General features: G+C 38.7%; 3 protein-coding genes and 1 pseudogene across 7 annotated transcripts in view; 2 read left to right on the forward strand and 2 right to left on the reverse strand.

Annotated features, from left to right (window-relative positions):
- LOC148870153 (SAND family protein) overlaps positions 1 to 1,646 on the forward strand; it is a 67,547-nt gene extending 65,901 nt beyond the window's left edge. For all 4 annotated transcript variants that reach the window (XM_088972390.1, XM_088972387.1, XM_088972388.1 and 1 more), the window contains one exon: positions 1,386 to 1,646. In XM_088972390.1, the coding sequence (XP_088828516.1) occupies positions 1,386 to 1,481 (96 nt within the window). In that variant the 3' untranslated portion in view covers positions 1,482 to 1,646. The remainder of the gene's footprint in view (positions 1 to 1,385) is intronic.
- Positions 1,647 to 5,364: 3,718 nt separating this feature from the next.
- Positions 5,365 to 7,355, reverse strand: LOC148870154 (Pentatricopeptide repeat (PPR) superfamily protein). Its single transcript, XM_088967540.1, has one exon. It carries the CDS (start codon positions 7,103 to 7,105, stop codon positions 5,465 to 5,467), a length of 1,641 nt encoding a protein of 546 aa, XP_088823666.1. The 5' UTR covers positions 7,106 to 7,355; the 3' UTR covers positions 5,365 to 5,464.
- A 401-nt stretch (positions 7,356 to 7,756) lies between these two features.
- Positions 7,757 to 10,902, forward strand: LOC148870155 (receptor-like protein kinase THESEUS 1 pseudogene; annotated as a pseudogene). The gene has a single exon (XR_016106545.1). The product of XR_016106545.1 is annotated as a receptor-like protein kinase THESEUS 1 pseudogene (transcript).
- Positions 10,903 to 11,278: 376 nt separating this feature from the next.
- LOC148870156 (uncharacterized) lies at positions 11,279 to 13,722 on the reverse strand. Its single transcript, XM_088972083.1, has 2 exons — positions 13,530 to 13,722; positions 11,279 to 12,326 (listed from the first exon to the last, which is right to left on the reverse strand). Exons 1-2 carry the CDS (start codon positions 13,563 to 13,565, stop codon positions 11,394 to 11,396), a joined length of 969 nt encoding a protein of 322 aa, XP_088828209.1. The 5' UTR covers positions 13,566 to 13,722; the 3' UTR covers positions 11,279 to 11,393.
- Positions 13,723 to 18,095: the final 4,373 nt, after the last annotated feature.

Consider the following 18,095-nt stretch of genomic DNA (forward strand, 5'->3'; position numbering starts at 1 on the left):
GATAAGGACCCTTGGAAATTGGAGGGGAAATGTTACTCAGCCACAGTGGGGCATCTGGTGAATGAAACTCTCTGAGGGCTGAAACATTAGCACTCCTATAAGGGCTCAAACTGGGCTATTTGGGATTGGGCCTAATAAGGAGGCAAATAAAACAAAAGAAGTGTCTTAAGAGATGTGATTCCCGAACAACCTATTGGAGATGCTGAGTAAGCGAGAGTCTTGATGAGGTGTTAAACTTGGAGCCTGCTGTTGTCTTGTTGGTTGTTGGGGTTTGATGTTTCTATTTCCTTTGGTTTGGTGAGTTTGTTCTTGGTGTGTGTGTGTGGTGTTGCCTTGTCAGTCTTGTGTCAATTGTTGGGGTTTGGTGTTTCTATTTCTTCCCTTTGGTTTGCACCTAGACTAGAGGTGGTAGTAGTCCAAATTCTATGGTCAGGTTGAGAGGTATCAAGAAACACCTTCCAAAGAGTTATACAAATTTAGGACACCAAGGTTTCAAACTACCCATGCCTCTCAAATTGAAATCCCAAGTTCACCCTAGATTTCAGATGGAGACATGGTAGAAACAAATTTGCCTTTGTAGGAAGAAAGTAAATACTTGGAAATGTATCCTCCAAAGGCCATTCCTCTCACCAATCTTCCCAACATCGTGTCCTATCCCCAAAAGGAACGTCATGTTTTGTGTCACAATAAGACAAGGCAGCTGAATGCCTTTCCTTGGGAAAGGCTAAAGATTCTCTAACAGCTGAAACAGCATCTCAACCGTTTGCCAACATTCCATGGATGGTTTGATCAAAGCGTGCCATGGTTTGTTTGAATCCAACAAGAATCTCCACAACCATTTTCCCAATAATGAGTTCTTACCAATTTTCCCATTCCTAGTTCACTTCCCTCTTCTTCTTCTTCTTTTTTCTGTCTTTATTTGCATCGTAAAGAAGAATTTGAAAATAGGATGTATATGTTGGAATAATAATGACCCAAACAGGATTTATGTAGCTAGCCCCTTATAGCTAGTCCCTTATAGCCCCTTAAATGATGATGATGATGATGATGTTGGATGTACAGAAAAGGTACAACTCCCCTAGTTCCTTTTAATAAAAATATATATAGGCATGTAGCTATTGTTTTGGAATAAAACTGATCCAAACATGACCTTACCTGATCATCATTGTATTCATCTCTCCTATAGATAATCTGATGTAAAGGGTCTTTGTGGATTTATCTCTCGTTAAATTAATGGGACAACCTAGACACTCCTCCAGTTATGCTCTTTTTCCATCTTTAACACGCATAGAAGGAACTGCCCAAAAAGCAGAAAATTGCACTTGTTCATTCTTCTGATTTTTATTGGAGATTGTCTGACATGTTTGAATGGAATTGAAATGCAGGCTTTGGCTATAAAGACTTGCAATCGAGTTTGTCAATGGGTGAGAGATGTGGAGAATGAGATTTTCTTGCTGGGTGCAAGCCCTTTTTCATGGTGATTTTTTATCAATAATAGTATGTACATACTGTGTATGCTAGTGCCGTCTTTCTAATAAAAGCTCCGAGTATATAATTGTCTTGCATTAAACTTTCAAATTACATATTTATTTCTTCAGTTCCTGCATCTTGATTGGTGAAATGAAAAAAAAAATGGTTACACAGAATTTATTCTTCTGTTAAAGTCAGCTGATTGAGCTTTTATCCACTTTTTGATATGGTATAACATTTTTGAAGTGTTAAAACATTTTGCAATATCTATTTTGTGGAACAAGCAACGCCTGATTTGCTGCTAGTGCTGGAGATACACGGCTGGAGACTGGAATGGAGGCACCTATCCCGCAAGCAGTTTATTTTTTTAATTATTTATTCTTCAGTTTCCTGATTTCCGGGAAATCTATTACTTTCGGATGTAGAAATGTCACACAATTCATAATTCTTATAATTTTTTAGTTTTCTGGATTTCGACGTTGACATTTCGAGGGATCCATCAGTTTTAGCAAGTAAACCCATGAAAATGCATAGGGCGAAGTTGAATAGAAATTTAGTTGGATTTGTGTTGGCAAATTTGGGTTTTGATCAGTTTGAGTCCAAGCTAGGTTCTATTAGGGTTGGGTTGGCTCTTAACCCTTGTTTTATTAAGAGTCAAAAGGTGTCAATGGAGATTTAAGGGGAAAGAAGGGTTTTAATGGGAGAGGGGAAATGTTGCAAATTTACAATCATTAACTATTGGGGGAGGGAGTTAAGAATGATTTATTAGAGAATAACGGTCGGTCTTACCAGGGTTGTTAAGAGTCAAAAGGGGTCAATGGAGATTTAAGAGGAAAGAAGGATTTAATGGGAGAGGGAAATGTTACAAACTTACAATCATTAACTATTGGGGGAGGGAGTTAAGAATGATTTATTAGAGAATAACGGTAGGTCTTATCAGGGAAAAAAAAAAAAGGTAAATTGCTGAAATCTTCCCTGAAGTTTGGTAATTGCAATCACCTTTCCTGAATTTTCTGACACAGTTGTAAGTTGATCCCCTCTTAGTATCCTCTAACAAGAGGCACAAAAAAGCCTAAAATACCTATACAGTTACTTTTGAATAAATGTTTATTTATTAAATTTTTTCTTCATATATCCCAAACCTCTCCCCATATCAATCACTCAAATGTAAAACTACAACTTCAAACTTCTTTTTTTTGTTGTTAATAAAGTTTGTATTTTCCTGTAGAAATCAGTCTCGGTAGTAATTGTATGGGTATTTTGGACATTTACCTACCTCTTATTTGAGGATTTTAGCAAAGGGGGTCTACTTGTAACATAGGGGTTTACTTGCAACTATGTCAGAAGGTTCAGGGGATGTTTCAGTAGTTTAATTAAAAAATTAAGACTTGAGAGATTTTTATTGTAGCCTATAATATAATTTAATTAAAAATAGATAACCACGTGTGAAAGATGAGAGGAGTAGGAGAGCGTAAGCTCTGTGGTTAGAGGACACCTCATCTCCCTTCCCTTGCATTTTAGAAATAGGTTTAAGATATCCCTTATCATATTTGCACAGACTTGTTTTTACATGGATTAATATTAATAAAATGCTGTTAAACTATTTTTGAAAAATTTCATAAATTAGGAAATACCATCCCATTGCAAATTTGAATTATTTGGAGACCAAAATGCCTTTCATCGTGCCTAGTCAAATGGAATAAACAACTGTATACCAATTTGAAGTATCACCTCAAATAAGAGAGAGTTGAAGGGAAAGTTCTTAAAGAATTTCCGAAATTTTGTTAAGAACTTTTCCTCAGCTTTCTGTTTCTTATTTTCTATCAAACCAAATGCAGCATTAGATAAATCTTACGTGGGTTCTAACTTCTGATTCAAATGGTTTGAGTTCTGGAGATGGTGTGGCCAAAATTCAAAGTATGGATACACCAAATGCACATGAACCCACCGTTTGGATAGATTTTTATTATTGTATTTTTAAAAAGCACAACCGTTCATGCTTCCGGTGATGGTTTCCGGTGGTTTGGCGGTCTAAGATTAGCAACAGTGGTCCAACTCCAACAGCAACGAGCAGAGGTATGACCAAGAGTTTTATTGGAGGATGTCTCACATGATCACCAGTTCACACAAAAAATGGAAGCACTATTTTGTCAAAAGCACAAAACATGAAAAGCCAATTTCGTGTTTTTGGAGGTTTTCATACTTTTAAAAAGAATGAAAGCAGAAGTATAAAGTATACAATGCAAATGTTATATTATACTTTTTACTTTTGTACTTTCAAATGTACGGAAGTACTTTACAAAAGTCAATCCAAACAGGAACATTTACTGGGTGTTCCAACAGCCTATAACTTAAATATATATATATATATATATATATGAGTTGGTCTTAGACCCATGGTTTTTAAAAACGATCCAGAGACCGAATCGGTTAGGAGTCTGGTTACCAAGTCGAATGGTCTGACCATTCGAACCGAACGAATGGCCCATTTTGACAAAAAAATAAAAAAACAAAAAACGGTCAAAACCATTCGAACGGTTAACCGCCCAAGTCAGTGGTTTGCTGACCAAAATCAACGGTTTTGGGGAAAATCAAAACCGATCACCTGACCGATTCCCGGTTTTTCTGGTCCAACGTCCAGTCCGGTTTTGAAAACCATGCTTAGACCTGCCGACATGTTTCAACAGCCTATAACTTTTTTCTAGTTTTTGTTTTTTCTTTTTTTTTTTTTCAGAAGTGGTCAGGGTGGATGGTCTTAGACCTGTCTACCCCCTTAAAAGTATTAGGGTGGATGGTCTTGAGCAGTAGGGGTGGCCATGTGGGAACTTGAGACAGGTCAAGATTAGGGATGCAATTTGGACCTAACAAATTTTAAAGTATCAAATTGGAAAATTAAAAGAATATTAGAAAGACAATTTTAAAAGCTGTATTGTGATATACTATAGAAATTTTATGCCTATGGTGGAAAAATTAAGATATGTATGGATATGTTTAGAAAAGCTCAAATAATCACAAAATATGTAACGATAACAGTTAACACCAAATATAAGTTTTAGATGATCACAAAGTAGCTATATACACATACTTTAATAGTTTATATGAAGTATGAATTATCAAGATGCACTCGGTAAACATTGAAAAATGAAGAACTAAAATATACATGTATATATCTCAGTTCTTAAAAAAAAAAAAGAGTATGTTAATATTTATAAATAATAATCTTAGTAATCAATTTTTTATTTATTGACTAATATCCATTAAGAAGAGATGTCTAAAACTTAAGATCAAGATAATCTGTAACTATGACAAGTTACTAAAGTATGTTTCGATGGTAGATTTATTGTATTTCAAACTTGAAGGTGATCAATAGCTAGGATGGTCTCTCTGAGCATGGAGGTAAAGAATCAAACCCTCATGATTGTAGTCTCCCTCTGGTAAGGTCATGGACCTTACGTGCACCCTTCTCTGTCCCAACTCGACATCCCCCCTATCATGTCATGTGTAATATTACACATGTAATACCACAAAAAAGCCTTGAATTCCTTGTACCTTTTATACCAAAAAGATATTATGGGTTAGGGAAATTTAATGGCGTGTGAGAAAGTCAATAGAAAACTTTGAATTTAATTTGTTACCTAAATAATTCCATCAGAGTATTGGCCGATGCTGTAGATTTGGGTGAAATAAAATTGAGTTTTGGTCATATATTCTCAAATACACATTGGCTTGTATTGGCGGATACATATTAATGCTTTAATCCATGGGGCCAGGTTAAGTCAGGTTGAGCTCAATCCCAATCCAATCCTAAGTTGTTTAACTTAACCTCAATCTTAATCTTAAGGTTAAGAGTTTGAAAATTATAGACGAAGGTGAAGTGAACGAACGGAAGGAAGATGATGGAATGAAATCTCATGAGCTGTCTAATGGGGATATTAACAAATATAAGCTTGCAAGCCTTGCTATGGTTGTCATTCCCCATGGACGAAACCAAAGATTAATATCCTGCAACAGAGCAAGCACTTGTGATATCCTTTAAATGTTGAATACAAGATGTCACTACCGTATAGATCTCATCGCTTTGGATATGTCTCTTGTCTCCATTAACAAAAATATGAATCTTGTTCTTGATCTCAATCCAACTACTACCAGGGACTCTCTTCATTCGTTTCTCTCTCATTTCCCTTCTGATCATGGACACACTCTCCCACCTACCAGCGGCAGAATGCGCATTTGACAGCATGACATACGACGAGACGTCTTTAGGATCCAGGGCCAGTATCTTACGAGCTGCGAGTTCAGCCAATTCTGTATTAGAGTGGGTCTGGCAACCGCCAAGCAATGCTTTCCAAAACCCAACTCCCGGGTCGAAGGGAAGTTCCTCAAGGAACCTCTCTGCCGGGCGGAAACGCCCAGAGCGGGAGAGTAGATCAACCACACAGGCATAGTGTTCTGGTCTCAGAAGGCTAGGATCTTCCATCCTTACCAAGTTGAAATACGAATAACCTTCGTCAACAAGGCCTGCGTGGTTGCATGCCAACAAAAGACACAGGAGGGTGACACTGTTGGGTTTAAACCCCGAAGCTTTCATCCTTCGGAAACAGTCTATTGCTTCTTTCCCTCTCCCATTTTGTGCATAACCACAGATCAGAGAATTCCAAGAAATAATACTTCTTCGAGCAAGTCTGTCGAAAGCTAAAAGACTATCCTCCATGCTCCCACATTTGGCGTAGAAGTTGATAAGAGAATTACCCACAAACACATCGTGCTTACCCAGAGACTTGATAGCACAGGCGTGGAAGCTCTTGCCCATCCCAAGAGCAGCGATATTGGCAGCTGCACTTAAGACACAAGGAAAAGTCGATTCATTAGGCCTCAGGCCTTCTCTAATCATCTCAACGAAAAGGTTTACGGCCTCTTCGTTGTGGCCCATCTGGCTATACCCGCCAATCACCGCATTCCATGACACCACATTTCTGTCCGGCATCTCCCGGAAATATCGGAGAGCATCCTCGAAGTTCTCATGCTTGAGGTATGCAGAGATCAAAGTTGTATAAGAAACCACATTGGGGTTGTCGATATCTTGGAAGGCTCTTTGAGCTTCTTCGATTGTAGTCAATTTGGCATAGCTGTCAAGGAGCGAACTACCCACAAAGACATCTGAATGCAGACCCACCTTTGTCGCACAAGCATGAAGCTGCTTGGCTGTAGCGATATTCCCTGTGGCAGTAGAGGAATGAATGACTGTGCCGAAAGTGAATCCATTGGGCCTGATGTTGAGGACAAGCATGCGAGAGAAAATATCAATTGCCTCCTTATGGCGATTGTGCCGAGCAAAGCAACCAATTATAGAAGTGGCTGAAATTAGGTCCCATTGATACGTTTCGTCGAACAGCTGCCGAGCATACGAAAATGCCTTGGATTCACAATATGTGGCAACGAGGCCCGACTCCACAAGGTTTGAAGTTCCTAGTTTGAGGAGACGAGCGTGAACTTGCTGGGCCTCAGCGGCAATATGGATTAAAGCTGAACTGTGGACACGCTGTCTATGTAATTTTCGAATGAAGGGCAGGATATTACTGGGCCTCGCCAAGCACATTCTGCTACTGCTTGGCGAGGGTGTGCGCAAAACGCACATTGAGCAGCTTAGCGTCAGAGACCACCACCACCCACCCACCTTTCCTCGCTTGCTAAAAGGAGCGGGGCAACATGCCACCACACCACCAGCACTGACTCCTGAGCCACAGCCTTTCTTTTCTTCGTTCTAATCTAAACCATACCACGTGGTCTATAATGAACTGGAGCGTAACGTTGTCCCCAATCTGAAGGACTATCATTATTATTGCTATTAATTTAATATAAGTATATAACCAAGTATTTTATTATTTATTTATTTAATGAGGAGCATAAAGACAACGGGGTACCCTTGTAATGACTAATGACGAAAGTAACGGTGATAAAAAAAAAAAAAAAAAAAAGGAGGTCAGTTTTGTCTTTTCAACGAAGCGACCTGCTAGGTGGTAAGGGCATGTCTGATCGGACGGTTTGGATGTCAGTGGATGTTAAAGCTCTAAAAGAACACGTAGTAAACGTACAAGCCATTGTGGGATTTGTGGTGACGTGGCCATCTGGCAGTGGGCCTGGCCGTTGTTTCTTTGGAGGGAGTGGTCGTTTTTCGTTGAGTGTTGTGACCACGCCCAGAAGGTTGCCGCCAATTTCTTTCTTTCTTTCTTTATTTATTTATTTATTTTTTTAAAGAAAAATGTGTGAAGGCATGGAGAGTAAAAATTAAATGCCAATTCTCTCTCGGTCTTAACTCTTTAAAGACTAAAAAGTAGGAATCAGCTCAGCAGAATGACCAGATCTTGGAAACTGAGAACTGGAAACATCAACACCACCACCACTACCACCATCGTTCATATCTCCAAACAGGGGAATTCTCTTTTTCGCTTTTTCAGTGTGTGGGGACTCTGTTAAAAGTCGTTTACTCTCATTCTCAGTCTCAGACACAGATAGAGTTCATCTTCTTTTCCCAACTTCAATATATCATCTCTTCTTCTCTCCCTCTCTCTCTCTGATTTCCCTTCACCTCTTTCGCCTCCTCTGAAGAGAATTTTAACTCCAGGTATGATTACTTCCCCTCTTTCACTACTTCCGTTGTTTTCATTTCAATCTTGGTGAATGACGAGATGGCTAGTTGTATTGGGTTATTTTCCTTCTGTGTTTTGAGTGTCCTTTGGGCTCGATCCGTCATAGCTTCCTTTGTCCCTGTAGACTGTTTTTTTATCGACTGTGGGGGAAATGAAACACGAAAGCTCGATGATGGTCGAACTTTTCAACCTGATTCCGGGAATTCGACCGTGGTTCTATCCCCAACTTCCCACATTGTGGCTTCAAAGAATGTAACGGGCCCATTGGGTTTATACGCTACTTGTCGGGTTTTTACAGAAACTTCCACCTATACCTTTACTGTTAAGAAAATTGGTCGCCACTGGTTACGGTTACACTTTTACCCGGTTGAGAACCCCGATTATAATTTGAAATCTGCAGTCTTCTCTGTCGTTGCAAATGGAATCACACTGCTTCACGAGTTCTCTTTCGCCGCGATATCAGGCAAACGGTCATCACTTTTTAAGGAATTCATCATTGAAGTAGGTGGTTTGAACTCGAACAAATTGGTGTTAACATTATCTCCGACCAACCGCTCAATCGCATTCCTTAATGGGATCGAGGTCATATCCCTTCCTGACAACCAGTTCCCCGAAACTGCTATCCCTATTCCAGTGGGTCCTGCGGTTGAGATCCAAACAAATGCAGCGTTTGAGACAGCTTTCAGGATAAACATGGGAGGCCCGCTCTTGACTCCTAGGAATGACACTTTATGGAGGATTTGGGAACCCGACCGGCCTTTCCTCCTCAATCTTGCTTCTGCCCGTAAGGTTTCTACAAACCCCAGTTCAGTCAAATATCCTGCTGGAGTATCGGTTGAAATTGCGCCCAATTGGGTCTATGCTACTGCAGAGGAAATGGCAGATGCAAATGTTGGTGATCAGAGATTTAACATTTCATGGGCGTTCAGAGTCGATTGTGGCTTCACATATTTCATTAGGATGCATTTTTGTGACATTGTCAGTGAAGCTTTGAATACTCTGGCCTTCAATGTCTACATTAACAATCAATCCGCTTTGAATTCTTTCGATATCTCAAGCAAGACAATGCAGCTATCATCCGCTTACTTTGTAGATTTTGTTGTGAATGTTTCAACAGGCTCAGACCAGATTTTGATTCAAATTGGTCCTTCCAATATGAGGAATCTCCCGCCCAATGCAGTCCTCAATGGTTTGGAGATCATGAAAATTAGCAACCACAATAACAGCCTCGATGGGTCTTCCTATGCAGATTTTACTGGTTTCAAGGGCCCCATGAAGATGAACTTTATTGTGCTTACCGTTTTGTCATGTCTTGCAGGAATTACACTCTTACTGATCACCATAGCAGTTGTTTTGTGCCTATATCTCCGTCACCCAAAGAAGCCAAAGCAGCACCCACTAGCCTGGTTGCCACTTCCCACCCATGTGGGGAACTCAGAAACCAAGGTTTCAATTGGTAGTTTTGCCTCAACATCGCCTTCCCTTGGTCTAGGACGTGTACTAGCTTTTTCAGAAATACGTGAGGCAACGAAAAACTTCGATGAGAGCTTGGTTCTGGGTGTAGGAGGATTTGGCAAGGTTTATAAAGGTGTGTTGGAGAATGGAGTTGTGGTTGCTGTGAAACGTGGCAACCCAAGATCCCAGCAAGGATTAGTAGAGTTCAGGACAGAAATAGAGATGCTCTCCAAGCTTCGCCATCGACACCTAGTTTCACTTATAGGCTATTGTGAGGAGCTCAACGAGATGATCCTTGTATACGAGTTCATGGCTAGCGGTTCCCTCCGGAAACATCTTTATGGTTCAGATCTTCCCCCTCTTACATGGAAACAGAGGCTTGAGATTTGCATTGGAGCTGCCAAAGGTCTACACTACCTTCACACTGGAGCTTCCGAGAGTATCATCCATCGTGATGTCAAGACAGCGAACATTCTTCTCGATGAGAACCTAACTGCGAAGGTGGCAGATTTTGGGTTGTCGAAATTAGGTCCCACTCTAGACCAGACTCATGTAAGTACAGCTGTGAAGGGGAGCTTTGGGTATCTTGATCCAGAATATTTCCGCAGGCAGCAACTAACAGAGAAATCTGATGTATATTCCTTTGGAGTGGTGTTAATGGAGGTATTGTGTGCCAGGCCAGCAATTAATCCAGCCCTGCCTAGGGAACAGGTTAACATAGCAGAGTGGGCCATGAACTGGCAAAAGAAAGGCCACCTTGAGCAGATAATTGATCCCCATCTTATGGGATCTGTTAACCTTGACTCTCTACGTAAGTTTGGTGAAACAGCACAGAAGTGCTTGGCAGACCATGGTGTTGAGAGGCCAACAATGGGAGATGTTCTATGGAATTTGGAGTATGCTCTTCAGCTTCAGGAGGCTTCTGCACAGACTGTTGCAGATGAGAGCAGCACAAATTATATTCCGGATATACCAGAATGGACTCCCCCAATTGAATCTAGTGATTGTGAAAATGCAGACATTGTCAGTAACCAAGGGTCTGATGCAGCCACTACAAGTGCAGTGTTTTCACTGCTGATGAACCCAAAGGGTAGATAGTTTTCAGGGGTTAGTTTCCCGATCTCGACGTTAACAATTTTATGAGTGGACTATATGTATGTATGAAACAGCAGCCATGACAAGTAAAATATGATTGCAAGTTTGCAACTGATGAAACCATATTCGTAGGGGGAAATTCTCAATCCCCCTGTATTGCTTGACAATACTATTGTTTATTTTCTTTTTCTGTAACGCATATGCAATAAGGCTAAGTCTATCTATTTCATTGACAGTATAGTTGCTGTGTCCATTTATATCGTTTACTTGCAGATATTTTTAATATATGTAATCTATTTCTTTAAATTTTAAGCTGCTATTGATACAGGGCACTTGTTCTCATAAGTTTTGTGTGCGTGTGTGCGTGTGTGTCATCAATCACTATCTATTCTCATGCATTGCACGGGGTTATTGCTGGCAGCATCAAAGTTAAATAAGACCTAAGAGTATTTTTAGAAAAAAAAAAAAAACCATTTATTTTTCCTCTTTGATCAAACAGGAATTTTTCTTACCTTTTTCCATTGTTTAACCACACACCAGACAAGTATCCTTCCCCTGCCTTGTTTTCTTTTGAACAAAACGCACCCTACAGATCTAGAAAGAAGAATAAGTAGTGCCGAAGTCATCAAAATCATCTCATTTAAATCCAGAAAACAAAAGAGTGTTCCATTTACACCATGGAGAGTTTAAATCTGTATACAAAAAGGGAAAAAACATTTATCAGTTTCATTGGAGTCTTTGGCGCTTGTTAGACAAGATTTTGTTGTGCAAGGAATCCCAACCAATGCCAGTGCATAGCTGCGCCTTGTTAAGACATGAACCAGAACCACTTGGAACACTCAATGTAGAGGTAGTGCAGATCTGAGCTGACACATCTATGTATGAAGAACTGAAAGAAGTTTGAACATTATAATTTGGATTGGCATCTGGAGCCCGATTAATTGTTTCAGGATCACACCCTTTAATGGAAACGGGTGGGATATTTAACGGCTGAAGAGGGGGAGGATTTCGCCACTGAGGTAGAGGACCTGCCACGATAAGTGTTTGAAGCAGTGGTCCTGCTTCTGTTACAGCCTGCAAGAGTCTCCCCTTCTGGGGAAGCTGCTTTCCCTTAACCAGATTATCAATTACCAGAGAAGCCCGATCCACCTCTGTTGAACCTTTAGACACGATACCACTATTTCCAGCAGATAAAATATCCATGAGAATTAACTTATTACATTCTTGGACAAAGGGATGATGTTGCACGCCTGTGTTACTTGAATCAGCAATATTCATGTTTGTGAGCTCAGATGATGAAATTGCATCAATGAAGGAATCAACAGGGGAGGAACCATGGGAGTGGTGATTGAATGTTTCAGAGAGACTATCAGACTCGGTAACGCTTGAATTTGCCATCTTTGGTTGCAAACGAGGACTCTCAGGCTGAACACATGGGAAAACAGTGCAGATTTCAGTTGGACCTAATGGCAAGGCATTGTTAAGTAATCTCTGCAACTGATCTTTTGCTTCATCTCTTTCCTGGCAAGCTACCTTCAGGAGATCGAGCAACTGCTTTACATACTCCTCGCTTTTTCTCATCACCTCCTGTGCATTCATCCTGGTTGATTCTAGTTCAATGGTTGTGTAGTGAAGCTTATGCTTGAGGTCATCCATACTCTGTTGGGGTGCAACGTTTTAGTAATAACATTCAAGTGTCAAATTAATTGGCAGAAAATTCATAGAAAAGGGAGGCAGTTGTTATTTGTTAATCAAACAGTGAGTGCAAACAGAGCATGCATTTACTTCCAAATGCACCAAATCAAAGAAGAAACAAAATATGGAAAGAAATTTTCGTTCACAAACCACAAAGGAACATGATGATATATCAATAGTCAGGACCATTTTTTTCTCTTCCTAGAAATACAGCTAGCAACAAAGTTCTTATAATGGGTAACTGATAGAGTCATGTTCCTACAATGAAGTTTATTATTTAAAAGGAAAACCAAAGTTGCAGAAAGTACAAGTCTTAGCAGAATTTAATAAAAAATGGAAATAAGCCTAAATGGGACCATAAACATCCAAAAAAGCATTTTCGTCAAACAATAGTTTCTATATATTCTCCAAGAAACCACGAAGACACCGAATTATCATAATTTCTCATCAATATCAACAAATTCAATCTCCAAAATTCAACTGGAACATGCGTTCTGAAGCAAGAAGTTAAACAAAATGCAATTAGTGGGCCCATATGAACGAGCTTTCTATTTTCCATTGAACGTTGAAGAAAACCTTAAGGAAGAAAAAAAATATCCTATGATCATCGACAAGCTACAACTAATTATTAGATCAGGATACTAAACCCAGCTAGGCGGAACGACAAAGCTGAGTAACAAGGAGAGACACACACTCAGCGTTTTTTGGTTCTGTTCTGCATGTATCTCAAAAGAGAACAGACGCACTAGAAGCAAGAAAACAAGGACCTTGGAGTGGAAAAAAAATTGTTACATCCAAACATTTAAATTTGCAACTTAAACTGCGAAGAACTCAAAGATTTCCATGACTACCAATGGTTAGACTTAAAGAAGGAGATGCAGTTTCGAAAAAGTCTAAAATAAAATCTTTCATTTGGAAATTAAATGGTTTGAATGCTTCTTAAATCACCATAAATTCAAGTGAATTCAATTTGAAAATTCTACATAGGACCTTTCAACTTAACATGTCAAAACTGAAAGAGGAAATAAGCAGCAGGAGAAACAAAATGAAATGAAGCAAGAACAAGGATAAGAGGGGAGCTAATAAGCAAAATGTTTCTTTGATAGATCCGTAGTGATAAACCCAGCAAAAGGCAAGACCCAAAACGATAAATGGCATGAATCATACCTCTTGATAATTCCAAACAGAGGCAATTCCTTCCATCTCTCGCTCGCTCGCTCACTGGTTGACAGCTCTCCTTTCTGTGTATAAGTAGTAATTATGGTGGAAGAAGATTTCTGAGTATATTTATTTATAGAACAAAATAGGCCTTTTTATAATGTGGGGGAGAGCTGTCGACTTGACGAATTTCCAGAAACCCAATCCACATCAGAGAAAATTAGTAATGTAAAACCTTCCAACCATACAAAATAAGAAAAATGAAGTCATTTTTATTGTCAGTAAAAAATCCTCCGCCCTTTCAGGGCGTGTGTCATTTTGAGAGAAGAAATTCTCTCTCTCTCTCTCTCTCTCTCACTGTGTGTCTCATCTGCAATCCAGTTAAGATTTTCCTTATACAGGACAAAACCGTTGGTTTCCATTTTATGTTCATACTTTCCGGCATCGTCTTGCCTTTTATGTCTTATGTGTGCATGGAAGAGGTAGACGCGTTTTGCTTAAAAAATGTGTTTCCAAAACTGCCCTTTTTCAAAAAGTTTCCACTTAACACATTTACCTCTTTAGCTGTCAATGGATCGGCTAATCGGCTCTGGTTTGGGACAGGTCGAACCAATTCTGAACCGACTATTAATCAGTTCCACCCAGATCCAGAGTTGAGTACACAAGAGGGTTGTTCGTCTCCGAATTTGTATTGGCTCCCAACTGAATGCGCCTCACAGCACTTTACAACCATATATTGTGAACATATCCCGTACTTGATGTTCTCAATGCACACTGAGATGTGTGTGTGGGGAGCCGATCTGAACTGTTCATCATCAGTTGATTAATCAGTTTCATATGACAGACCCAAAATCGTCCAATTTATTAATTAGGACAATCAGGCCTGACCCAATTATACTTGCGAATTATATTTAATTGTGATAATAACAATTTAAAACTTAGATAATGTATTCTTAATAAAAATGGTCATGTTGATAAGACAAGTGTTTTAACCAAATTATCTTACATATAATCCATTAAATTTACCTTTTAAGACCTCAATTAATTATAACAAAATTTTTAAAAAATAATTTCTAGAGGCCTTTATATATTATTAACAATGGTGTCATTTGAAGGTCTTTTTTACATAGTAGGTGTTTATATAAAGATCTTGGCAGCCCATAAATCATTTGGTTAAAGGTGCATCTTTTTACATAAAGATGAGACGAAAAAAGTAGAAAAGCTCAATTTGAAATTTCTCGAAAAATGCCTAAAATGGGTTTTTCATATCTTTTTAGGACAGAGTCTTTTGGTGGCTAAATCTTCTCCCAATCAAATAGGAAAAGACGAAAATATAAGCTATTAAGCTTTTAAGCAACCGGCAATCCACACAGAAAGATGTGCTAAACAGGGCCAATATAATTAGTTCGAATCTACATTGATGTGATTTATCATCTTTTATGTGCTCATTATTTGGTGTTTAATTAGCATGCATATGGATGTGTAAGTGGACGATAATTCATTCAACCTTTTTCTAGCCTGTTTGTTTTCTGAATGCTGAACCATTGAAGAGGGAAATGCTGAGAGCAAAGCTGGAATTAATTAGATTCTATTGTTGAAATATAATCTGGGCTGGTCCAGTTGTTGACTTAGTAGCACCTATCAAACGAGCAAGGGCACTTTGGCCAATAAGAAAGCCTAGCTAATGTTGTTCTTCTGTCCCTTTCCATTTTCATTGACCAACATGTACGAGTTAGAAAAATCTAGAATGGATTCAAAATTCAAGAGGGACTAGCGTTGCCCATGTGACTAAAGTGGAGTATAGTACGACCCATTTGCGGCCACTTTGGTGAAAGAAAACATGAAGCGAGATCAGTTCGTCACAAATGGGCGTCTCACAGGCACATCCACCATGAATTAAGAACATTTCTCATAAATAATAATTAATAAATATAGGAGATGTTCTCCATACATGGTAGGATGCGTATGTCTCAGAAATATGTATATATATCCATATCTAGACTTCTACGGTATATTTACTAATATATATTTTTCATTAGTTTATATTCACATTCAATCGATTACATCTTTTATTGTACAATGCAATAAATGCAGTATAGATGTTGTCTCATATTTATTTATATTTATATCTATATCAATACTATATAATGCCAATATTTGCCTTGATTTTCACACAAGTTAATTCAGAGTTTCACATCCTATAAGATTAAAACTTGCATTTCAGTTGATATTAATTATATATCATTTTAGGATATAATGTTAGTTTTACTTGACTTTCATCTATCTTCTCCAACATTAATTTCCCTACATTCATAACTGAACACCAACAACACATCCCAATTGTCATATAAAAAGAGGACCCATGAAGGAGGTTTTATTATTTTGCCTTGCCACTTGGGCAAAGTTGCATTTGTCTCAACCCTTTGATGGAAGAGTTGGCAGCATCAAATCAAACCACATATATGAACCCTCTACTCTGTATAGCTTATATATAAAAGCTAGCTAATATACCTAGATGACAAACAAATGGGTGAATTGATGATGGACCTAACTAAGTAATTATATTTATATGTCTAATCCCGAGAATAGGATTAGGATTAGGATTCCTTAAATTACAGAAATTAACGTAGGAGAAGTATTCCTTTCATATCATAATAATTAAATACGTCGAAATTGAGCTTGATTCTAATATTAATTGTTTTCCAGTGAACTGCCCAAGAAAACTAATTAACCAGAGACACACCACCCTTATTCCTGTAGGCTTGACCCATAATTATCTTCAATGTTACTTTCTCCATTCCTATTATTTGTAGCTAGGTTTGTAGGTGTCCTTTAAAAGGAATAATGCCGGATGAAGCCCGTGTCATTGCTCGACAAGAAAAACTGAAGAAAAAGAAATCATTCAAGTCTATGGATGCAGAAATTAAATTAAAACTAATCTGATGATGACCAAGGAAACCCAACCGAATATTTCTTTAATTGTTTATTCCCCGACAAGTGGCTTCCCCGCTCAACTGCCTCATATCATAACGTTCGTATTTCCATTTTTTTTTCCCTTAATTAACAACTAATTTATTATTTAATGATTATTAAGAAAGATTGCAAAGTTGTATGTCCCATGCATGGACGAGAAACAGACATGCAAGGTTGGTGGATATTTTTCTGCTTTTACATATTGAAACTCTAATATTAATTATTGGGTCTATATATATTCTCTCACTGCCTCTAATATTATTGCATTTGACTGTTCATTAGGACCTTAGCTGTTAGCTGACTCCTTAACACTATCATCTCTCTGTCTGATTTGACCCATTAATCATCATCAAGATTAAAAAAAAAAAAAAAGAGCAAGAAATACCGTCCACCCACAACCACAAGACAAAAATTCTACATTTTGAAATGGAGTAACCCAACCCCATTGTGTTCGCCTTTTCAAAACAGGGGAATGGTCCAGAAAAGGCGAAACTCTTCTCGATCGCTTCACTCCAAAATCCAATAGAAAGATCAAAGATCGATGTTGCTCAAAAAAAAGTTAAAATAAATTGAGTAGATACATAATACCTAATCATAAGAATAAGCATATTATTTGGATGATAAACAAATTACAGACAAAAGTAAATAAGACCATGATTAATTGATTGCTAAAAACAAATGCAGAGAAGAGAAAAAAAAATCGTAATATCTTATCATAATGAATTGTGAGTCGTCATTGGGCGGTGGGGTGGCACGAGTGCATACATCCCTCAGGGTCCCACCCAGGGAATCTAGACCAGGTCTAACAATTAAGAAAATTTATGTTATGGGATGTTTTATTTATTCATGGAGTATGAGGCGTCCCTATTGCATGAGATAAGACTTACGAGACGGAGAAGAAGCGGAGTGAGAGAGTTGAGACTTCGGTTTTAGGAAGTTTGTCGTGGTGTAGATGGGAAGGATCATCAACAGCAGCCCGGGCGGTTGTCTTATAGCGCGCATTGCACAATGCACATGGGAGTTTAGGTAGCGGTCATTCTATTACTCAGACGTCTCCACACTCCGAGTCCCAATAGTCAATCACGTTCTATGCGTGATCTTCACTATAAGACACTGTGTAGCGCGCGAACCCCGCAACATTCTGAGGCACATTACAATATTCACATTCTCTCATTTCTACCCTCACTGCTCACCTGCACTCATCAGTCCTCCGCCCAAGTCCCTCCTGTACTTGTGTTAGGGGATTTATGGGTTCAAGTGTTCAATCCACATTTCTCAATTAACAACGTTTTATAAAACGATTTGGAAATGGAACCCTTCTTGTCATTGGTTTTTGAGTTGATGGTCCCATCGTCTGATTCGAATAGATGGTTCGTTCTAACAATAAAATTAAAAAAAAATCAAAAATCATTGAATGGATCGATAGTTTAATTGCCTGGATCAACGATTTATTAACTTTTTCAATCATTTTTTACTAGATTCTGAGTTTTGAGCAAAACAGAACTGGTTGCATGAACGATTCCCGGACCAAACGGTCCAATTGTCTGAATCAACAACGATTCAAAGGCATTGGTTATGACATTGCCATAGCCCAAAATCCCC

This window comes from Nelumbo lutea, chromosome 2 (assembly GCF_056320005.1).
Source record: "Nelumbo lutea isolate HS-2025 chromosome 2, American lotus-T2T, whole genome shotgun sequence".
Classification (NCBI taxonomy): Eukaryota; Viridiplantae; Streptophyta; class Magnoliopsida; order Proteales; family Nelumbonaceae; genus Nelumbo; species Nelumbo lutea.